Here is a 19,364-nt window from a genome sequence, read left to right on the forward strand (position 1 = left end):
TCATCTGTAAGTCGCTTTGGATAAAAGCGTCTGCTAAATGAATAAATGTAAATGTAAATGTAATATATATATATAGAACAAAAATTTAATCCGTTAATTTTACTGTTCAGTAAATGCCTACTGTCACCAGCATGAATGTTCAGCATAAACAGTTGGCCAGGTTTTCACTTTATGATGTGTCTGTTCAGATTAAAAAAAACTAAACAAAAACAAACAAAAAATGAAAATGCAGTTTCACTCTCTGACATCTCTGGGATGCAAAACATTGCACAACTTTGTTTGACATTCACTTGTCACAGGAAGACAAGACAGAGCAAGCTTCAGATTCTATTCGGCAATAAAGTCTGTTCGTGAGCGTCAACCAAATCATAGTTTTATGCAGCCGCAGCAGCTCTGGGCTTGTAATGTTCATTTTGTCATCCATTAATTTAGTCATAGTCCTGGTCCTGTAACAAACCTACTTTTTTGTTACATATAGTTAATTATATTTAGTCAACTTGTCCTGTTTCATACCTGCCAACCTTGAAGAAATTTTATGAGTACTACACATACTAAACATCTCTATGCTCATATTAATAGATTATTATTAATGTTGAAAAGAGCTGATAATATATTTTTTTTCAGGCTTTTTCGGGGGAATTAATTGAAAGAACAGCATTGTTTGTAACATTTGTTACAGTTACATTTATATTATTTACATCAAGCTTTTGAATGGTATAATATTGCATATTGTTATTGAAACTTCATAATACAACAGCTATAAACTGTCTAAAGCTGTTACTGTACAAGCACAGTAAACTATTCTACAAAAAATATAATTGCACTACTGTTATTTTGCATATAATTGTTAAACAATACTTTTGCAAACTCATTCAACTGTATTTATTATTACTGTTCTCAAGTTCCTGCTGTTCATAATGTATATATAATCATTCTTTGCTCTGTTCATAATGTACATACAATCCCTACATTACATTAATATTTATATTCTGTATATACTCTGATCAATATTGTATATAGCAACTCCACTGTACATTCTGTATATCATAAGCTTTACTTACTCTGCACTTTTATGTATATATAACACTATATTCTTGCACTTCTGGTTAGATGCTAACTGCATTTCATTAGCTCTGTACTTGTACTCTGCATAATGACAATAAAGTTGAATCTAATAATGTTTCACTTGATCATACATTTAGTCAGGAATTATAGTTTGGAAAAAGTCTAACTAGTAAAATGTTTATACGTTCTATGGAAACTAGTACAAGTATATAAATAAATAATAAGAGACTTACTCATGTTTATGATTTCTGCTGAATAAAGTGCTTCATTCTTTTTTTCTGAGGACATACAAATCTCAAATACTCAACCACATCACATTTTGGGGTGACTTATATCTTATTCCTCTCATCGCGAAGCAAACAGTAAAATAAAAATAAAAACTTTATTTAACATTAGAATCTGAATAGAGCGATCGCGTTGTTTTCCTATGGATTACTTTATCACAGAATATTTGTTTTCGGCGTCACTTGTTTAGTTTAAAAATAGACATGTCAATCTTTCTATAGATATATCTCTCATGTATCTTCATTGAGTATTCACTGAGTTACAGTTCATTTTAATGACGTGTTTGTAAAGGAATATCACAGCAGACAAAGGCTGCAGACAGCACAGCTTGTTAGTTATCTTTATTTTATAAATGCACAAAGTTTTGTTGTTATTATGTTTGTATCCAAATAAAAGTAGACCCTTTACAGATTCGATTTTGCTCTTATCTGTACGATCAAAACTGAAAGCGTAATTTAAGTTCTTTTCGGGGTTATTAGGAGAAAATGACTCATAACGCATTAACTGACTCAAGAGGGTTGAACAGAACACTTCAAAACGAAAGAAAACCGACTGCTCTCTGCTTATGTAACGTTAATCCGTATGAAATGTGCATTTCTCTGGCGCGTTCAGTACTGCGAAGATCGCGAGACAGCATCGTCAACTTTATCTTTGCAGTCGACACGACATTGATACAGAAAACACTTGTTTATTAATAATTATATTCATAAAATATAAAATATTCATCATTACTTTTGCCGGTTCTTTGTGACAGCTTTTAGGTGCGTTATTGGCAGGGCCACCCTTACATGTTAGCCTACATGAACGCGTGAACTGAACTGAGCTCGTCACAGCTGGACTGCTTGTTATGATGTCATGTCAAGGTCATTTTTAATGTCCATAAACTGTTACCTTTATCTTACGTTAATCAGCACCTGGCCTGTCTAAAACTTTTAGATTTCAAGCCATTCCACCACTTTTCTAACTGCCAACTAAGCTTGTGGATAGGAGGAGCAGGTGGGCGGTGGGTTAACATGCACTGCTCTGATTGGCCGAAAGTTTTTCACTCCACTTACACGTTGTGGATCAGCGGCAGAATCAGCGTCATAGATTGCATAGAAACTGAAATCGGCGAAATGCGAGACGCAACAAAATGCGTACCTATAGAGCAGCGAATCGTACAAGTGTACTTATGGGTCAAAATGCGTGCAGAGTACGAAAAATGCGTACATGTTGGCAGGTCTGCTTTTTAAGTCTATGAAAAGTCAATGAAAAATATATATAGCTCAAAATTATAATCACAATGACTTGCAATTTGAGAAATGAATTTATGCGTTTTGAAAGAAATATTGCACTTTCACCAATAAGCGCAAATCAATAGAATGTGGACTCATATAGATGATTTATTTGAATAATTATAATAATAATAAAATTTATCCTTTTAACAGCTGTGATTTGGGAAATTAAACTCTTGAGATCTGGCAACCATAAACATGGAAGCTCAGCAGCTTGTAGTAGAGGCTGGCACAGCAGTCCGCAATATTTTTTCGACATAACATTTTTTTGTAATTTTTATTTATTTATTACATTTAAGTTTTTATCATCAATGATATTGCATATTGAGATTGTCATATATCGTTTATTGACCTTACTGTTGTCTCATTTTTGGCATAAGAGAAAAGCTAATCAACGAACATTTTTCGTCATAGTCTTCGTTGACGAAATTAACATTTGAACAAAGATGCAAATCTCATTGGTTGGCCAGAGTTTCTCACAGTGCAATGGAAAAAACATGATACAATAAAACCTGTTCCATAGGGACAGGTGCATTACCACGAGTTCATTCACATTCAAAGTTTTATGGCACCATGTTTTCAGACTAAACATTTGCTCTCTGTAGTTAAAGAAACACTCAGCCGTAAGAACATCTGCTAGGACTGTTATTAAATTCAAGACAAGTTAAGTTAATTAAGTTCAGACAGAAAAAAATTGGAGTTTGAGGGTGAGCGAGAGGTTGCAGCACAAAAACAGATGGAAAGGCTACACAGGAAGGCGTGTGTTACCTAGGCGAGTCAGCCTTGCAGAGTTTGCCCCCCGTTCCTGCTAGTTTCTCAGTGCTCACGTCCCAGCTCATACTGGCTTCACATGATGCCACGCCGCCACCCGCCTCATCCTCCACCAGCTCCTGCGTGCAGACAAAAACATCAGGAGGGAACATCTATCACTCTCTTCAAGTGCTCACGCCACCGGGAAAACTGTCATGTTGCTGTGGCAACGGCCACTTAACCACGAAGCAGAATTGCGTTGTGTGGATGTGTCTGAAAGAGTGTGTGTGTGTGTGTGTGTGTGTGTGTGTGTGAGGGCTGATTAAGTGTGCGACACAGATCACACCCTTGAATTATCTTCAGTCAGTGTACAAAAACAATAACAACAGGACGGCCCTTATGAAAGAATAAAAGAAGGACAGGGCATCTTCTACTAAAGATAAAGTTGATTTTTCTCTTGTTTGAAGAAACCGTGACCGGTGATTGGTTGCATGACACCACTACAATGCTAGAGTGTCCCGAGTGGTTGCTTACTGGCCCAAGTCTTACAATATGATATTGCGGTCTATAGACATGAATCTGAATTCTACAAGCTAGATGCTGAAGTTTGATATTCATTAGTAGTGTTGTTATTGTTAACCGGTGGACAGCTGATTTGTACTTTCTTACCTTAAGTAAGAAAGTATCTGTACTGTTATTTTTATTTTGGGAAATATTTGCTTCTCTACATTCCAAAGCATGATATTTTCTTGAGCTATATTTCAGAAAAAATACCATTCCCCATTATGTTGAACTGGAGAACTCACCCCTTCTGAGATGTAAATTCTCTCTGATTCTTTCAAATGAAGCCGATAAATTGGTTAACAGATCAAGCTAAACGATTCGTTTTTGAATCAGACTGATCTGACTGAAATTGTTCTTCGGTCAACAACTGATTTACTGGCCAAAATGAATAAAAGGCAAATGTAGGTCATGACTGTGCATTATTTGTGAAGCTTTTTGTCGTTTTACTTTTAATACTTACATTGATTTTTCACCCAAAAATGAAAACTAACCGGTTATTTAATCACCCTCGAGGCATCCTGGGTGTATATGACTTTATTATTTAAGATGAATACAATCAAACTTATATTTAAATTAGAGTTGTTCCGATTCCGATACTAGTATCGGAAATATCACACCCAGGTATCGGATCAGTACTCGGTATCTGCCGATACCCTGAGCCCAGGTATCGGAATCGGTATCGGGAAGAGAAAAAGGGTATCTGAACATCTCTAATTTAAATAATGTCCTGGCTCTTCCAAGCATTATAATGACAGTGGATGGCGGTTGAAAATTTACAGCCCAAAAAAGTGCATGCATCAATAATAAAAAGTGCTCCATAGATTTCAGGGAGTTAATAAAGCCCTTCTGAAGTAAACTGACGCAGCTAAAAAATATCCATATTTAAACTTTACAAAAAGTAATATCTACTGTAGCTTTCACAAGCGAATGCCGTTTCAGTGGATTATAATATTGTAGCGTAAACTCTGGTGAGAGCATGCTAGTCTCGCAAGAATCAAGTTTTGTAAACAAAAAAGGAAAACCAGTCTCCTTTTGGTTTATATTGAAAACCTCAGACATTCTTCTTTACAAATCCTTTACAAAATTTTTGTCATTATGTCATTGAGCTCTAATTCTTGATAAATTTGGTCAAATCTGTCTAACAGACAGCAGAATTGTTTGAAAAAGTCATTATGAAAAATGTAAATAATGACAAACTGACCTATAATTATATCCCAGCTACACAGAATAATATAACATGTGCCCTACTGCACAACATTTTAAAGTCCCACATGGATGCACCGTATTTGTTGGCTCTGTCGCTCTCTCCTCCCATCTCTCTAAAAGTGCCTCATTAGGGCTGTTATTGTGGTGATGCTGGGTAGTAAACACATTTAAACACTCACACACTGTTACTCTTCCCTTTAAACAGATGTGAACTGATATGGGGCAGAGAGAACCAATAGAACCGAAAAGAAAAGTAAATAAACTGCATCACCTATATATCTACACAATTATCAATCCTCTACAGAATTTCAGAGAGCCGTGTAAAAATGGATGTATGTTACATGTATAGAAATGCAGAAATTGTCACTGACCCCAGCTGCCGAGTCCACCGCTGTAGGGTCATCCGGATTTCTGCCACCCATTACCCTGTTTTTATCCACTGTTAACACATCGCCACCCTGCAACACATGCACAGAAACAAAGCACCATAGTGAGCATGGGGTTCATGCTTTGGTTCTGCAAGTATTTTCCCATTTTCTCTAGACACTACTACTAATTTTAGAAGCAATCGATTTTAAAAGATCTTACGTGTGAACCGAATGCAATCTTTTCTGACACTTAAATGCATGTTAATTGCAATTAAATGAAAACATATTATAGCTTTAAATTAAATTAGTTGAACTTTGGAGTACTTTCTTAAGGACTTAAGAAATCTTAATATTTATATGTAATTTCTCTGTAACTTAATCTTAAATGTAATTTCATAATTGCTTCTATTGACACTGAATATAGTTATAGTGATGCTGAATGTACTGACAAACATTTACGTTAAACTAAAATATAATTTGTGTCTAAAATATACTTTGACATTCTATGCAAAATTTTGTAAAGATATTTTAATTACACATTTGTAAAAAAAATAAAAATTATGTTGTTGTTTAGTACATTTAAATTATATTAATGCTAAAATATAATATTAAACACACATTACAGTTCAAATTATAATCGTGTTTTACATGTGCTATAGCATGTTAGACAACACATCAGAATATGCTGATGTTCTTCTTTAGATAGGCAAGTGTGCTTCTTTAGATATTATTAAAACAATTATTTTTAAAGTGTACTGAAGAGTGTTAAGAAACAGTCGTTAAAAGTGTACTCTCTTGAAGTACACTCAAGTGGCTTTTTATATCATTAATATTATATGTGAAAATATATACTTTGAAGATGCACTTGTACACTTCTTTTATACGAAGGGTAAGGGTTGCAAATAAAATCTTTAAATAAGAGTTGCAAGAAACAACTTGCATTTTTTATGCAAAAAGTATTTAAAAATTAGAGAACAAAAACCAGACTGTGTACTTTATTTTATAGGGGAGTAAATTTCTCATCCCATGAAGCATTGTGAGTGACATCATAGATTCAAAAATATAACTACAACATAATAAATTGGATATAAAATAACACATATTTGAAGTTGTGTATATTTACATATTTACATATTGAATTCATACAGACTTGTGGCTTCTACAAAAGCATATATCATCAGCTAACAACCTTGAATTCTAGGTCTATTTTTGAAAGTTTATATACATTATCATTTAAAAAATAATAATAATTTCCCTTAGATAGACGATGAATAGGATTACCCTATTTTCTTACAAAGGCAATATGTATTTACAACATGTTTTGTCAAAACTGATTTATGATTATGATCTGTCCTGTGACAGACGAGTTTGACTTGACGTTGCTTAGATTTATAAGGAATTTTCTTTAAAAATGTATATTAAATATACAATATACAACCAATGTTTGCGTGTTCTGTATTTGCCTTTGTTTAGGCAGAATAATACTGATAATACAGGCATTGAAAGTGTCAGACGTACAGTGGAGGTTGGCTCTCTCGGTTGGCTCTTCTGACTGTGCAAACTGCCGATCTCCGTCTGTGAGCTGGAGTGAGACATTCCCTCAAAGAATGGCCTTGAGTGGAAAACATGCACATGTTAAGAATATAAAACAGTTTTAGAGCTAAAAGTTGGATTTCATGGTCAACGATCCAGTATCAGTTAAGTTATCCTCAGTGTTCTTTAAGAGGGTTAGGGTTAGGGTTTACACTGTCAGCGATTTGCAAAAACAAAGCAACTGGAAGTCGTTCACTTTGACTAAGAGTCAACAAGACAGTGGACGAAATAAGAGTAGAGCATCTAGAAGTAGGAACAGCCAAGGGAAAGTTGAGGTAACTTATAGACCTTCACAAAGTGAAATATATTCACAAGGATATCTAGTTTGCTCGCTACTAATTGTCACCAACTAAATAAATAAAAGATTTAATTACATGAAATTTTAAACGTTGTCAAATGCACCACTTCTTCCTTAGAAGTCTTCTTTATAACAGCCAGGGAATTTTTCTTTCCCCAGTAGACTGACAAAAAGCAAGCAAATTGCTTTAAGCCAGCCAATCAGATGTGATTTTGAAAATGGCTTGCCATTTTTGTGTGTAATATGCATCAGACTAGAGCTATGACTCAGGACTCTTACTTTAATTTGGGTTTGGGAGTGCTGAGAAGGCTCTCGTTGTCCTCCATCTCTGGGCCACTGTCGCTCTGGTTATAAACCTCTAGACTGTCATACAGAAGATCCAAATCTTCAACCTCCTGCGTCTGATCAACTGGGTCTGAGTCCAAGACCTTTTCGAACCAGCAAAACATAAATCAATTGTAGATATTTATGAAATGTACGTAAATCATGATCAGCTCACATTTCAAACCAAATTGACTTCATGACAATTTAAACAAATTTGCCCACAGTAATTATCATTGCGGTAATTAATATATATATATTTTTTTATTGAGGTATATGATCTACTGCCTTTAATTTATGCCAAACAAAAACATTACAGTATTTTATATCATAGGTAATGACAAATTACTATAATACCTTAATAAGATTTTTTTTTTTTTTTTTTTTTTTTTTTTGTAAAATGGGACTTAAGAATGATTTGGCCATTTTCAAAAAGTCAACGTGCTGAAAAACCAGGCTTTCAGTGCAATCTTTTTCAGAGAGAATTCTCACAGGACAAGTACAATCACCAGTAATGACCCATTCATACAGTAAAATGCATCTCCTCAGGCAGCTGAGACTAAAAGACAGAAAGAAGTTCATTGTGTAAACGTAAACAAAAGACAGAAAGAGGATAAGAGATAAGAGAGTCTGGAAGAAAAGGGAGCATATCCTAACATCATCCTAATAATAACATTATTGTACTTCTTTTCCAAGATAATAAAATAAACTAATTTTACTCTTTTTACGGCTTAAGTGTTGCATTGTGTTCACAGTTGGATCCATCCTTTATTAGTGGAAACTGATTAAAAATGTGTCAGCACACAAACAGACTTTGTTAGCATTGTTTTGCTCCACTATCCCTGCTTAAAAAAAGAGTAACACTAACTTGGACAGCACAGAAGACAAGCTAAACCAGCTTAAACCAGCAAAACACCAAAGAGTGATTTTACTCAGTTGTGCAGCCATCAAATTAATGTTATAGTATGTGATGTTAGCACAGACGAGAGCTGTGATTTAACTGCTGTTGGAAATTCCCAAAAGTGAAATCATTTTGTCAAATGTCACAGGTGTTTTGAAATACACTACATATTTGAGACACACCCAAAGTGAGCTATTGCATTGACAAGCCCATGTTGGCAATGCTACTCATGGGAACAGCCTGCCAATGTCATCACCCTGAATCAGGAAGTTGCTGGACTGATTGCCAAATAAATCTGGATCATTTCCTGTAGGGTTTGGATAACGGAATGTGGCAGCCAAGGCAAGCGGACGAAGAAGCCAAAGAGTCAAACAGCTATCAACTAACAAGCTTAGACTCTAACAATGAGACCACAAAGCTACTTAAATCTTGCATGCAGGCTCTAGAAACATGTGTGGCCTAAGTAATGATCCCATAAGCAGTATATTTGGTTTTAGAAGAGCTATACGTCATATCTTACACTGCAAAAAATCCTCCTCTCACATTTCAGCAACTAGATCAATCATTGCCAAGTCCCAGGGCGGTTTCTATAAAGGTTGAATTTCATGGCTGAAGTGATTTTGTGATTACAAATCACAGGACTGCAAAACAGAGAGTGTAGGGTGTAGAACTTCAGGCAAACATGTAGTTCTCTCTGTTGTAACTTATGAAAGACAAAAAAAAATCCTCACCTCATCAGATACTTTGAATCTCTTCAGGAGAGCAACAAACTTCTGCTTGAAATTGGGTTGCTATAAAGAAATTGAGAGAATGCGTCATCAAGGACTTATGAGTTGCAACTGTTCAATGCAATACATGTTATAATGACAGTACAGAAAAATAATGGTACATAAAACAGTAATATTATTGTACTTTATGGCATGCGTTTTTGTTGAGACACTAAAAAAGGTAAAAACAAAAGATTAAATAAAAAAAAATGCATAAAGCATTTCTGGTCCAACTTTTTATTTATAGGCAATATAGGCACTTTTTACTGCTATGTATTTGCATCCAAAAATTGTTTGGTAAAACAAACTTATGATGTATTGCTGAACAATCTTGTTGCTAACAACTGCAGTTATGGGCAGGTATAGTTACTTTTAAGAGTAGTGGTAAAGTCAAAAGTGCAATGGATGTAACTTAAGAAATTAATTATAGATGTAATTAAATGCAGGTATTTTGTAAATATAAGTACAGTGTTATTTCATGTATGTACACAATTAGTGCACTGTATCATATAAGTAACTTTAAATGCACGTACAAACAGTAGTTGTTAGACACTTTAAAAATGTGCTTCAGAAAAGTGTAAGGAAATCTATATTAGTGTCGCTCTAGTTTACACATTGATCCTGGGTTAGCATTTGTGTTCCTGATGGTGAGCTTTGCTTAAGAGGATTAGAACATCACCTTCTATGACTTTCTGTGAACTAGATAACACTGAACCAAACACCACCTTTTGGACACAAAGCCAATGTATCTATGTTTCTATCAGGTAGCTGCCTGAAGTGACATGTATCAAAATACAATTAATCTATGATAACAGACAGGGTCATCTAACTGTACTGCAGTGACAACATGACTGCATGCAGAAAGAAACAGAGAACAAGGTGCATTATATCACAGTGATATAGTATAATACAATTTAATCATATCAGCTATTGGCACTGTTATCATGTCAGTTAGCAAAACTGTATTCTCTGGTATACAAAGATATTTTACAAATGGTGTTCCCCAGGGCTCGGTTATTGGTCCTATTACTTTCTGCAAGTACTCAGATGATTGTTACTGGCCCCCGGGACAAATGCAGATGGAGTATATCTGTACATACCCGGGTCATAGATATGGTTCTAATCATTTTTCTCCTAGATTTTTTCGGCTTCCGCTGAACATCATCATCCTCATCATAAAGGTCCTAAAACAGAATTTCAAGAAATCTGATGCTTTTGATAGGTAGAGATCCTTTTCTAAAGAAATGGGGCAAAATATTTAATGAACCACACACTGCAAAAACTAGCTTCTTAATTACTTACAGCCCAATGGAATGGGATGGAATTCTTTTTTAGATAAATTCTCCCAATACAGCGATGTTTTAAACTTAACCCATATGCGAAAACTAACACCAATAAGACCAAAGATATTGACAGATTACACTCATAGCAGAAAACAGGTAATTGCATAAAAATTTACTTTGCATAGAAATTATATTTTTTTAGAGCAAGATATATTAAAGACATGTTGGTGAGAACTCCTGACCTGCCCTTGAACAGCATCATCACTCGCCTCTTGCTCTGAGGAGTAACTATAATCATCATCTTCAGAATAGTTATCCATATCTGGAGAACGGTCTAAAAGAGAAAGAGACACTAAATGACTCCATGGTACTTGACATTTTAATGCAGCAAAAGTCTCTGGGATGCAGTACCATCTAACATCCAACAGGAAAGCATTAAAATTATTCATTCAAAAAATGTAGCAATCTTATTGCTCCAATTTGAGAACACTTGAGCTGCTGAAGCTACTTTCCCTTTTAATGTACTGCAGCATCCGTCACTTTTTTTTGTCTGTGCTCTGAGATGATGGATTGGAGGATGTTTTGTGGTACAGAGTGTTTCCGGGGGACTTTTTATCTTTATTGCAACTTAATGCACTCAAACTGCCCATTAGCATCTTTCAAGTCAATGTAATTACAGTACAAAACAAACCCAATCACTGATGTAATATTGTGGTTTGTACAGTCATGCACTTGCAAGGACAACTGGGTAAATGGAGTGGTTTAGTGTAGTGGTTAAAGATTTTGCCAGTATGTGTTCTCCTCCTTGCCATTTAAGATGTTGTTACCTTTTGTGAAAGGCAAAAAAGTACATTGTACAAGTACTGTAACGATGTATGAAGCACAGCCTAACGTGATTCGCAATTGTGTGGATTGCTATTGAAATGACTGGACTGCCCACAGAAATTCGACCAAACAACAGTTCTGTAAAGACAAGTCTCTTAGAGTTTAGTATAGTAGTATACATGGCAATGTTAATGTGTTTGGTCTTGAAATAGATTTGCTGTCCTTAGTGTAATGTAGAATAATTACTGCTGTGCTGCACATATAACATATAAAATAATCCCCATGTATAACATACATTAAATCATCCCATAGAAGATACTGTATATACAGGTGTAGCTGGGGGAGGTGGAGGATATCTGAAGCACACTGTGACTGCTACAGCAAGCACTAGCCGAGTATTTATATACTGAGCTGCAAGCCCATTGGCTGAAAGAAACCAGTCAGCTGTGCCACGTGAATAATGATGTGATTATATCAGATTAAGTTAGAAGCTATCATCTTACACCAACTAGAGTTTCATGTGAGCACTTTTGCATTTAATGTGACCACACTTTTCTATTTTAATATATTGAGACATTTGTGTGTGTATCACCTGAAGCTTTGGCCTTTGTCTCTGGGTGACCACTGCCGTCCTCTGGGTCAATAGGTTGACTCGACAGTGAGTAAACACTCAGTTCTGCTGCACGCATCGGTGCTTCCTTCACATTACTATGGAGACCTAAAATCTGGCCTCCATCTGTCGGGTGCTGCATCACCTTTAAGCATAAACATGGACAAAAAAGTCAGAATTCTTCAGATGCCTTCTTGTCCTTTCAGCTTAACTCCAGGTCATGGTCTCCATCTGAAAGCCTCAGTTTTTTTGTCAATTCGAGGTTGCATTCCCAATCGATCTCTTGATGAATTGTGCCCTATGTTCAGTGTTTTCTGTGTTTGAGTCTCTATTGAATATGATTATCGCTGGAATCTCAGCAGAGAGGAATATGGAATTTGCGGGGGTGAAAAGACGAGATTAATTGCAGGCATTTTCAGAAGTGAAATAGCTGAATAAAGTGCACCAGTAGGTCCACGCTCAATTAAAGGCTCTCAACATTCCTGAGAATAATTTTCTCGAAACAAGAACAAGACATAATAGTCATTAAGTGTTCTAAAATTCTAATTATTGGTAACATAAATGACCCCAAGTGGAGAAACTCTTACAAATACAAAAGAGAATGACATTTTCCCCTTCGTTTCATACTTTTAGCCAAAAATATCCACCTAATACTTCAGAAAACTTTACCATATTTGCACTCTAATGAGTTTTAGAACTGCTACTTTCTCAAACTTTGCAATCAATGCTTCGTAGTTCAATTTTTCAATTGCATTTGTAATGAAGTTGCAATTTAGTACCTTCAAAATGTGTTAACTTGAAAGTACTATTGAATAACACAATAGTTCAAATTATAATCAAGAATATATATATATATGGCAAACCTGTGGCAACCAGAGTTGGAAGTAACACATTGCAAGGTTTGTTTGAGGGAGTAACACAATATTGTAATGCATTACTTTCCCAGACACTGGTGGCAAAAATAGCCAATCCATCACCATGAAATCAATGCATATGTCTCCTTTAATGTGTGAGGTGAGAGAACAAGTGCTGATATATTGACTTTACATGAAAGCTGTGAGTTTGATGTGCTTTGCTACTGGAGAAGGGTGAAATAAAGAGGTCACAGCAAAAGCTTCAATGAACTGGGCACCAGGGTTGTGTGACTGATATCCCCATACCTCAGCCATATTAATAACACCAACGGCCAGCGTCTTGTAGCCCAGAATAGTTCTGTTTTTATAGCGTTTCCTCCTTTGAAGCATGATCTGCAGCCGGTTGGCATCTCTCTTCAGGAAATGTGGGTACTAAAGAAAGGAAGTACCACAGAACAGTGATTTGAGCGTATTGTTGCACGAGATTTCATCATTTTTTATCAGCAACATTGTGACAATGCTAGCAAACACACTTTATTTGATGAAATCTTCCCATCATACTTCCTGTCAAAACAACTCTTAAAGTGTCAGCTATAAATGCCGGATATCTGACCCAAAACGAGGAAAAACATAGAGGGTTCTTGGAAGAAACAAAGGGGAATGAAGTAAACACTCCATGCAAAGAGTACTAAAACCCTGAAACATGAAAGCTTTCAGATTGACTTTTTTTTAGTTACTAATATATTCTCACACACTTTCTCAGTTAAATACGCAACCAGATGGGCAGTAACAAAAAATATCACAATATTTAGAAATTTTGTTCAGTTAGACACATTCAGTATGAGAAGACAGATGTACCTGTAGGGAAAAGGTGAGCTCCAGGTCTGTTTCCATCAGGCCGCTGGGTGGGAGCATGTACTCATTCGACCTCAGGATGCGTTTTGACCCCTGCAGACATTGAAAGACATCTGTCTGAGCTCTGTCTCTTACAAACACATGCATTCAGCAAATATCCCAGAAGAAACTTCTGATGCACCCTGAAGAAAATCAAATCAAATGTTGAAGCACACGCCATCTCTTGTTCTTGTAAATTGAAATGTCGTCAGTTTACATCTCTAAACTAAACACTGGCAGAAGAGCCAATAGCTACATTTAAGTGCAACATTCAAGGCTGCATTTATTTAATCAAAATTACAGATTGCTGTTTCTTTCTGTTGTTTTGGACAATAATACAGTCGAGTGCACATCAATTAAACACAAAAGATGTGCAAATGAACATATACTGGAAGTGATTTTTCAGTAGTCTCAGTTTGGAAGGCTACTGTCCAACTACTAGCATGATGTGAAGAAGCTCTCTGGAAACCACACAATACATCCATCACGGTTTCTCTGCAAAAGCCTTCTGTTTCTAGAGCCCCAAACAAAGAGACAGAGAAAATGCTCTGCACTGAGAAGCTCTGAATGAAAGCAAATGCATGCTCTGACTGCTTGTGTCCGGCCTGCAGACTAGCTGTGAATGGTCCGGCGTTCAAAGTGGATACTTCAGTGAGCAGACGAGGAGAAATAATGAGATATCCGTCAGAGACCCATCTTCTATCCTTTTGAAGAACAGCCATGATTTTAATTGCTGAGGCGCCGCTTTTGGAGTATAACACAGCCTTTATTTTCAGTGTCTGATGAGCACACTGTAAACCTGTTTAAAACCTTCAATGGTCCATCTGGAAGAGAGGAGTGGGCGAAACAAGTGCACTTCATGTTACTTAAGAGGAAGTGTGCTAATCCTCAGAGAATGAGTGACAGAATCATTTCCTGTTGGGAATGAAATCTAAAAGTGTATGAAAATCTTTAACTATCACTGACACTCACAGACATTATTTTCATCTCAATTAAGCACATTCCCTCACTAAACTCTCATTACTGTATTGCAAGTGTTTTTTACTCTTGATTTTTATTCTCAAATGTGATTCTCATTATATTCTCATAACTGTAATTACTGTGACACAATGTAGCAATACAGTGATTTTTAACCAACTTCGTATAAATTAAAAGCAGTACAACAAATACTACCTTGAAATGTAAGTAATAGTTAAAGTTAATGTGCAAATATGTTTAATTATTATATCTTTGGACATTATAAGATCATATCCATGCTGTGAGGAAAGATCTAAATATATCATCATGCTTAACTGTGAATTAACATTTCATGACTATAATAATTTACATACTTTACAATAATATCAAAATAGAAAATGAACCTAAAAACCCTCTTAATTCTCTTGTCTGTTCAGGTTTGTTGATCTGTTTTTCTTTTATGGCAGGAATGGACATGTCACCAAAAACAAACTTTAAAGGGGTCATATGATGCTTTTTTAAAGATCATTATTTTGCGTATTTGGTGTAATAGAATATGTTGACATGCTTTAAATTTAAAAACTCATTATTTTTCAAATACTGAACATTATTGTAGATCCTCTATGCCCCGCCTCTCTCAAACATGACGTTTTCTATAAAGCCCCTCCTTCAGACAAGCATAGTCTGCTCTGATTGGCCAACTGACCCAGTGCATTGTGATTGGTCGATCACCGCAAGCACTCATCGGAAATGTAACACAAGCTTTATCTTTCAAAATAAATGTAAATACAGTTAATAATGTTCTTAGTTTTACCATCAGTTCAAGCCAGAAAGGGGAACAGAGTCCCGTGACAGACACAGTGATGGAGCTCGTATGTGTTCGCCGAAATGCATTGCTGTTCTATTGTAACTAATCTCAAAGATTCCTAAATACATCTACTTTTGCAAGAACAAAATAAAGTTATTTTGCTTTCTCCTAAAGTAGATACAAACAGCATCTCTCTGACATGACTGCTTCAACACTAACTGTGTTACTGAAACCACGGCTTCTTTCTTTGTATGAACATTTGGGCTGCATTATGCAAATATTTCCACATAGTGATGTAGACATGTGGGGGCGTGTTTAAACGAGGCGTTTTAGGGGGGCGCTGCAGAGTCTTAACTTTGTTAAAGAATATCTCTTTGGATTTGAGACTTCAGTCTTTGCAACTTTACAGATCTTCTTCATGCACCAATAGCTTCAAGTAACACTTGAAGAGAAAGGAGAAATTGAAATCGCACCATATGTCCCCTTAAAAAAAAAAAAAAATCACAATGCAATGGAAAAAGATTGGGACACCAGATTGGAAATATGTTATAGATATGGCATGCCAATGTCAGTCTGAACAGACGCATTAACAGGCGTTTATTCAAATTAAAATATCACACAGAATGCATTTTTCCATTCCAACCAACGTCTTTTCCATTGTTTTTCAATGTAAATGCACTAGATGGACATGTATGACCATGTTTTTAAGACGCTGTGCCAAAAAATATGCGTTCTGCGCTACAATTCTATGAAAAACAATTCTGAGAGTTGAATCTGGCATTTTTAGACACAAAGACACGTTCTGTTGGAACAGACTGTAAAACAATTTTTTTCTGTTTTTGCAATTTCCGTACGAAAATGAATATTTAGTAATATATATAATATGGAAGCTACAAATATTTCTCTTTTTAAACAGTTAAAGCTTTACAAAAATAACACTCACAAACCGTGTGACTAAAGCGACCTTTGTGGAATGCTAAGGGCCTCCAAGTGCTCTGAAATTACCCCGTCAGTGTATCCCACAATGCACCTCTTCAGCCTCCCCCCCACATGCCATCTTATTGCGTTCAATCCTATCTTCCCACTGAGCAAGCTGTCGTCTTGGCAACAGCTCACAGTTAGCACAGTGTCTTGTGTAAAGCTCTGAACCTGTGTGATATCAAACACTGAGCGATACTGCAACACTCCACCTTCGACAGACCAGAACATACACAGAAGGAACATAGTAACGGTGTCATTTTACCTGTAGCTTGACAGCGATAACAACAGAACTGAGCTCGCGGTCCAGCTCTTTCAGTACGATCAGCTTCTTTAGCGTCAGACTGCACAACCTTAGAGACAGACAGACAGAGAGAGAAAGGATCATTTGGTGGCATTCACAAGTCCTCATGGGTAAATTAGTCCCCAGTTATGAATTCCTGCTTCAATATGATTTTTTTTGTGAGGTTGCTCACATGACCTTTTAAATGTAGATGCTCCAAAAATGTGCAAAACCAGTGTAAATAAAGAAAACAAAACAGAGGCACTGCTATCAAAGCTCATGTTCAGAGCAAGGTTATTATAGTTTTGCTTTTTTAAATTAATATCATTTTAAATTTTGCTTTAAATTTAAGTTTAGTTTTAGTTAGTTTCATGAATGGTTTTGTTAGTTATAGTTTAGTTTTTATTTTGCAAACACATTTCTATTTAGTTTTCATTTTATTTAGTTTCAGTTATAGTTTTAGTAATTATAGTTTAGCAGCTAACAGGACACTTCCACTGTAGACCAAAGAAAGCAAAGCAAGACCTTTATTTTCAGCTAAATGTAATGTTTGCACAGTTGATAAAAATAACAAGGGTTTGAGATGCAAAAAAGAACCAAACAAATGCACGTTAAATTTACTAATAATACATGATGAACATGCATATGAACAAACATACATATTAAAGATTAAATCTTTTTGAGTTTGTGTGTACGTGTTGAATGTATTATTCAGCGTGACAATGCATTTGCTTTTTCCTGTTTCGGAATAAAATTTGAATATATACATGCATGTGTGTGTATTTATATATATTACACATAATAAATATACACAGTACACACACATATATTATGTAAACAAAAACTTTTATTTTGGATTTGATTAATCGCGATTAATAATTTTGACAGACTTGATATTTTTCTTTAAGTAGTTTGTCCACAGGGTGGAAGCACTGATTTCACAATTGAAAAAAGGAATAGATAGAACAACAACAATAATAAAAAACAAAAATAGATGCCTGAACTGATAAGTATTTGTGCAAATTGGATTCAGAGATTCAACAACTTTATATTGCCCATAAATTCTGGAGAGAAATAGCGCAGACACTTGACAAAGATAAAACTTTCTAATTGTCTTGTATTGAGCACCTGTGTTCAAACAATCTATCAAATAAACTTTTGGAAACTCCTTCGGAAGACTATATATTCAGAAACATAGATTAAGCATTTGTACGAAAACTAAGTATTTGCACCTTGTTTTTTTTGCAATAATAAGTTTGTCTACAAGGTGGCAACACATACCAATGCCATTGTTTCACAGTTGAAAGGGAAACAGAAGAGATAAAACAGCAACAAAAATCAACTTGAGACAGCAAGAACAACAACAGATGCCCACGTTGATGAAAAAAGTTCAGTTTCATGCAATTCTAGTTTAAAAAAAATTCCTCAAATGTGTGTTTCTAGCTAACAAACACCGGTTGGCCTCTTTGTGTGGTAGATTCAGGAGTTAAGTAGGTATGAACTCATTCTCTAATTACTCTGCCATCCAGGGTGTTTATCTGGATCAATAATGCCTTTGGCTAGACAGGAAGCTGTGTGCTACACATCATCATGCCCTCAAGTAGCACAGGATGTAGTTGGTTTAGACTGAAATTAGAGTTAATCTGTTTAATTAATATCAAAATGTATTTGCATGCTACACTTCAATTTTCTATTAAATCTGAAATTAACATTTTCAGAAATGAAAATTTGTAAGGATCATATATTTGAAAGGAGCCTTTGAACTTCAAATACCAGTCAGTCGACACTTTCATCCTGGAGATTTCTTCACCTTCACGTTCCAGTAACTGAGAATGAGTCTGTCAGGAGCTCATCCTGAGGTTCACACCCATACACCCATACACACACACACACACACACACACACACCGATTTCTCTGTCCTGTATGACTCACCCTCTCTGAGGACAGAAATACCTCACTCTAATTTTTTTGTTTTTCTGTCGCCATCATTTTTTTCATTAAACTTTTCAATGCTCTTTGTGACCTTTTAAGTTAAAATGGGTTGTTTTTGCTACTGCACCTTTAAGACCTTTATAGGTAAATGAGCTCTGTTATGATAAAGCGGCAAAAATAACTCAGTCATTACTTGCGCAATTTCACGTCTCTCAGATAAAATGAGTTTTCTTTCACTGCCGGTTGCGATTTAATGGCTTAAGATTACTTGTTTTTACACCACAATGCTTAAAAATGTGTGTAACTTTTCATGACCACGTTGCACAGCAGCTGTGAAATTTACTAGCAATTTCTCAGTGACAATTGTTTCAAAGTAAATCATAATTTTTTTTTTCCCAGTGTAGATTCACCTCTGTGTAAATATCAAGAACATCTTCAAGGTTTTCCATAAAGTGACCCCTTTAACTGGATATGCAACTCTATCTGTAGTCCCGTCAACCTCTCCTGCTCTTCATTCATGGCTCTGATGGAGAGCAGGCAGAGAAAC

The 19,364-nt window shown here is 35.7% G+C and overlaps 1 protein-coding gene across 4 annotated transcripts in view; it reads right to left on the reverse strand.

Moving 5' to 3' along the window:
* LOC113039737 (phosphofurin acidic cluster sorting protein 2) overlaps positions 1-19,364 on the reverse strand; it is a 51,369-nt gene that overhangs the window by 16,508 nt on the left and 15,497 nt on the right. For all 4 annotated transcript variants that reach the window (XM_026197792.1, XM_026197790.1, XM_026197791.1 and 1 more), the window contains exons 2-12: positions 16,867-16,954; positions 13,823-13,912; positions 13,271-13,396; positions 12,093-12,255; positions 10,918-11,009; positions 10,493-10,576; positions 9,357-9,416; positions 7,683-7,831; positions 7,031-7,124; positions 5,516-5,602; positions 3,393-3,514 (exon numbers count right to left, since the gene is read on the reverse strand). In XM_026197792.1, the coding sequence (XP_026053577.1) occupies positions 3,393-3,514; positions 5,516-5,602; positions 7,031-7,124; positions 7,683-7,831; positions 9,357-9,416; positions 10,493-10,576; positions 10,918-11,009; positions 12,093-12,255; positions 13,271-13,396; positions 13,823-13,912; positions 16,867-16,954 (1,155 nt within the window). The remainder of the gene's footprint in view (positions 1-3,392; positions 3,515-5,515; positions 5,603-7,030; positions 7,125-7,682; positions 7,832-9,356; positions 9,417-10,492; positions 10,577-10,917; positions 11,010-12,092; positions 12,256-13,270; positions 13,397-13,822; positions 13,913-16,866; positions 16,955-19,364) is intronic.

The sequence above is a fragment of the Carassius auratus genome, chromosome 22 (genome assembly GCF_003368295.1).
Source record: "Carassius auratus strain Wakin chromosome 22, ASM336829v1, whole genome shotgun sequence".
Taxonomy (NCBI): Eukaryota; Metazoa; Chordata; class Actinopteri; order Cypriniformes; family Cyprinidae; genus Carassius; species Carassius auratus.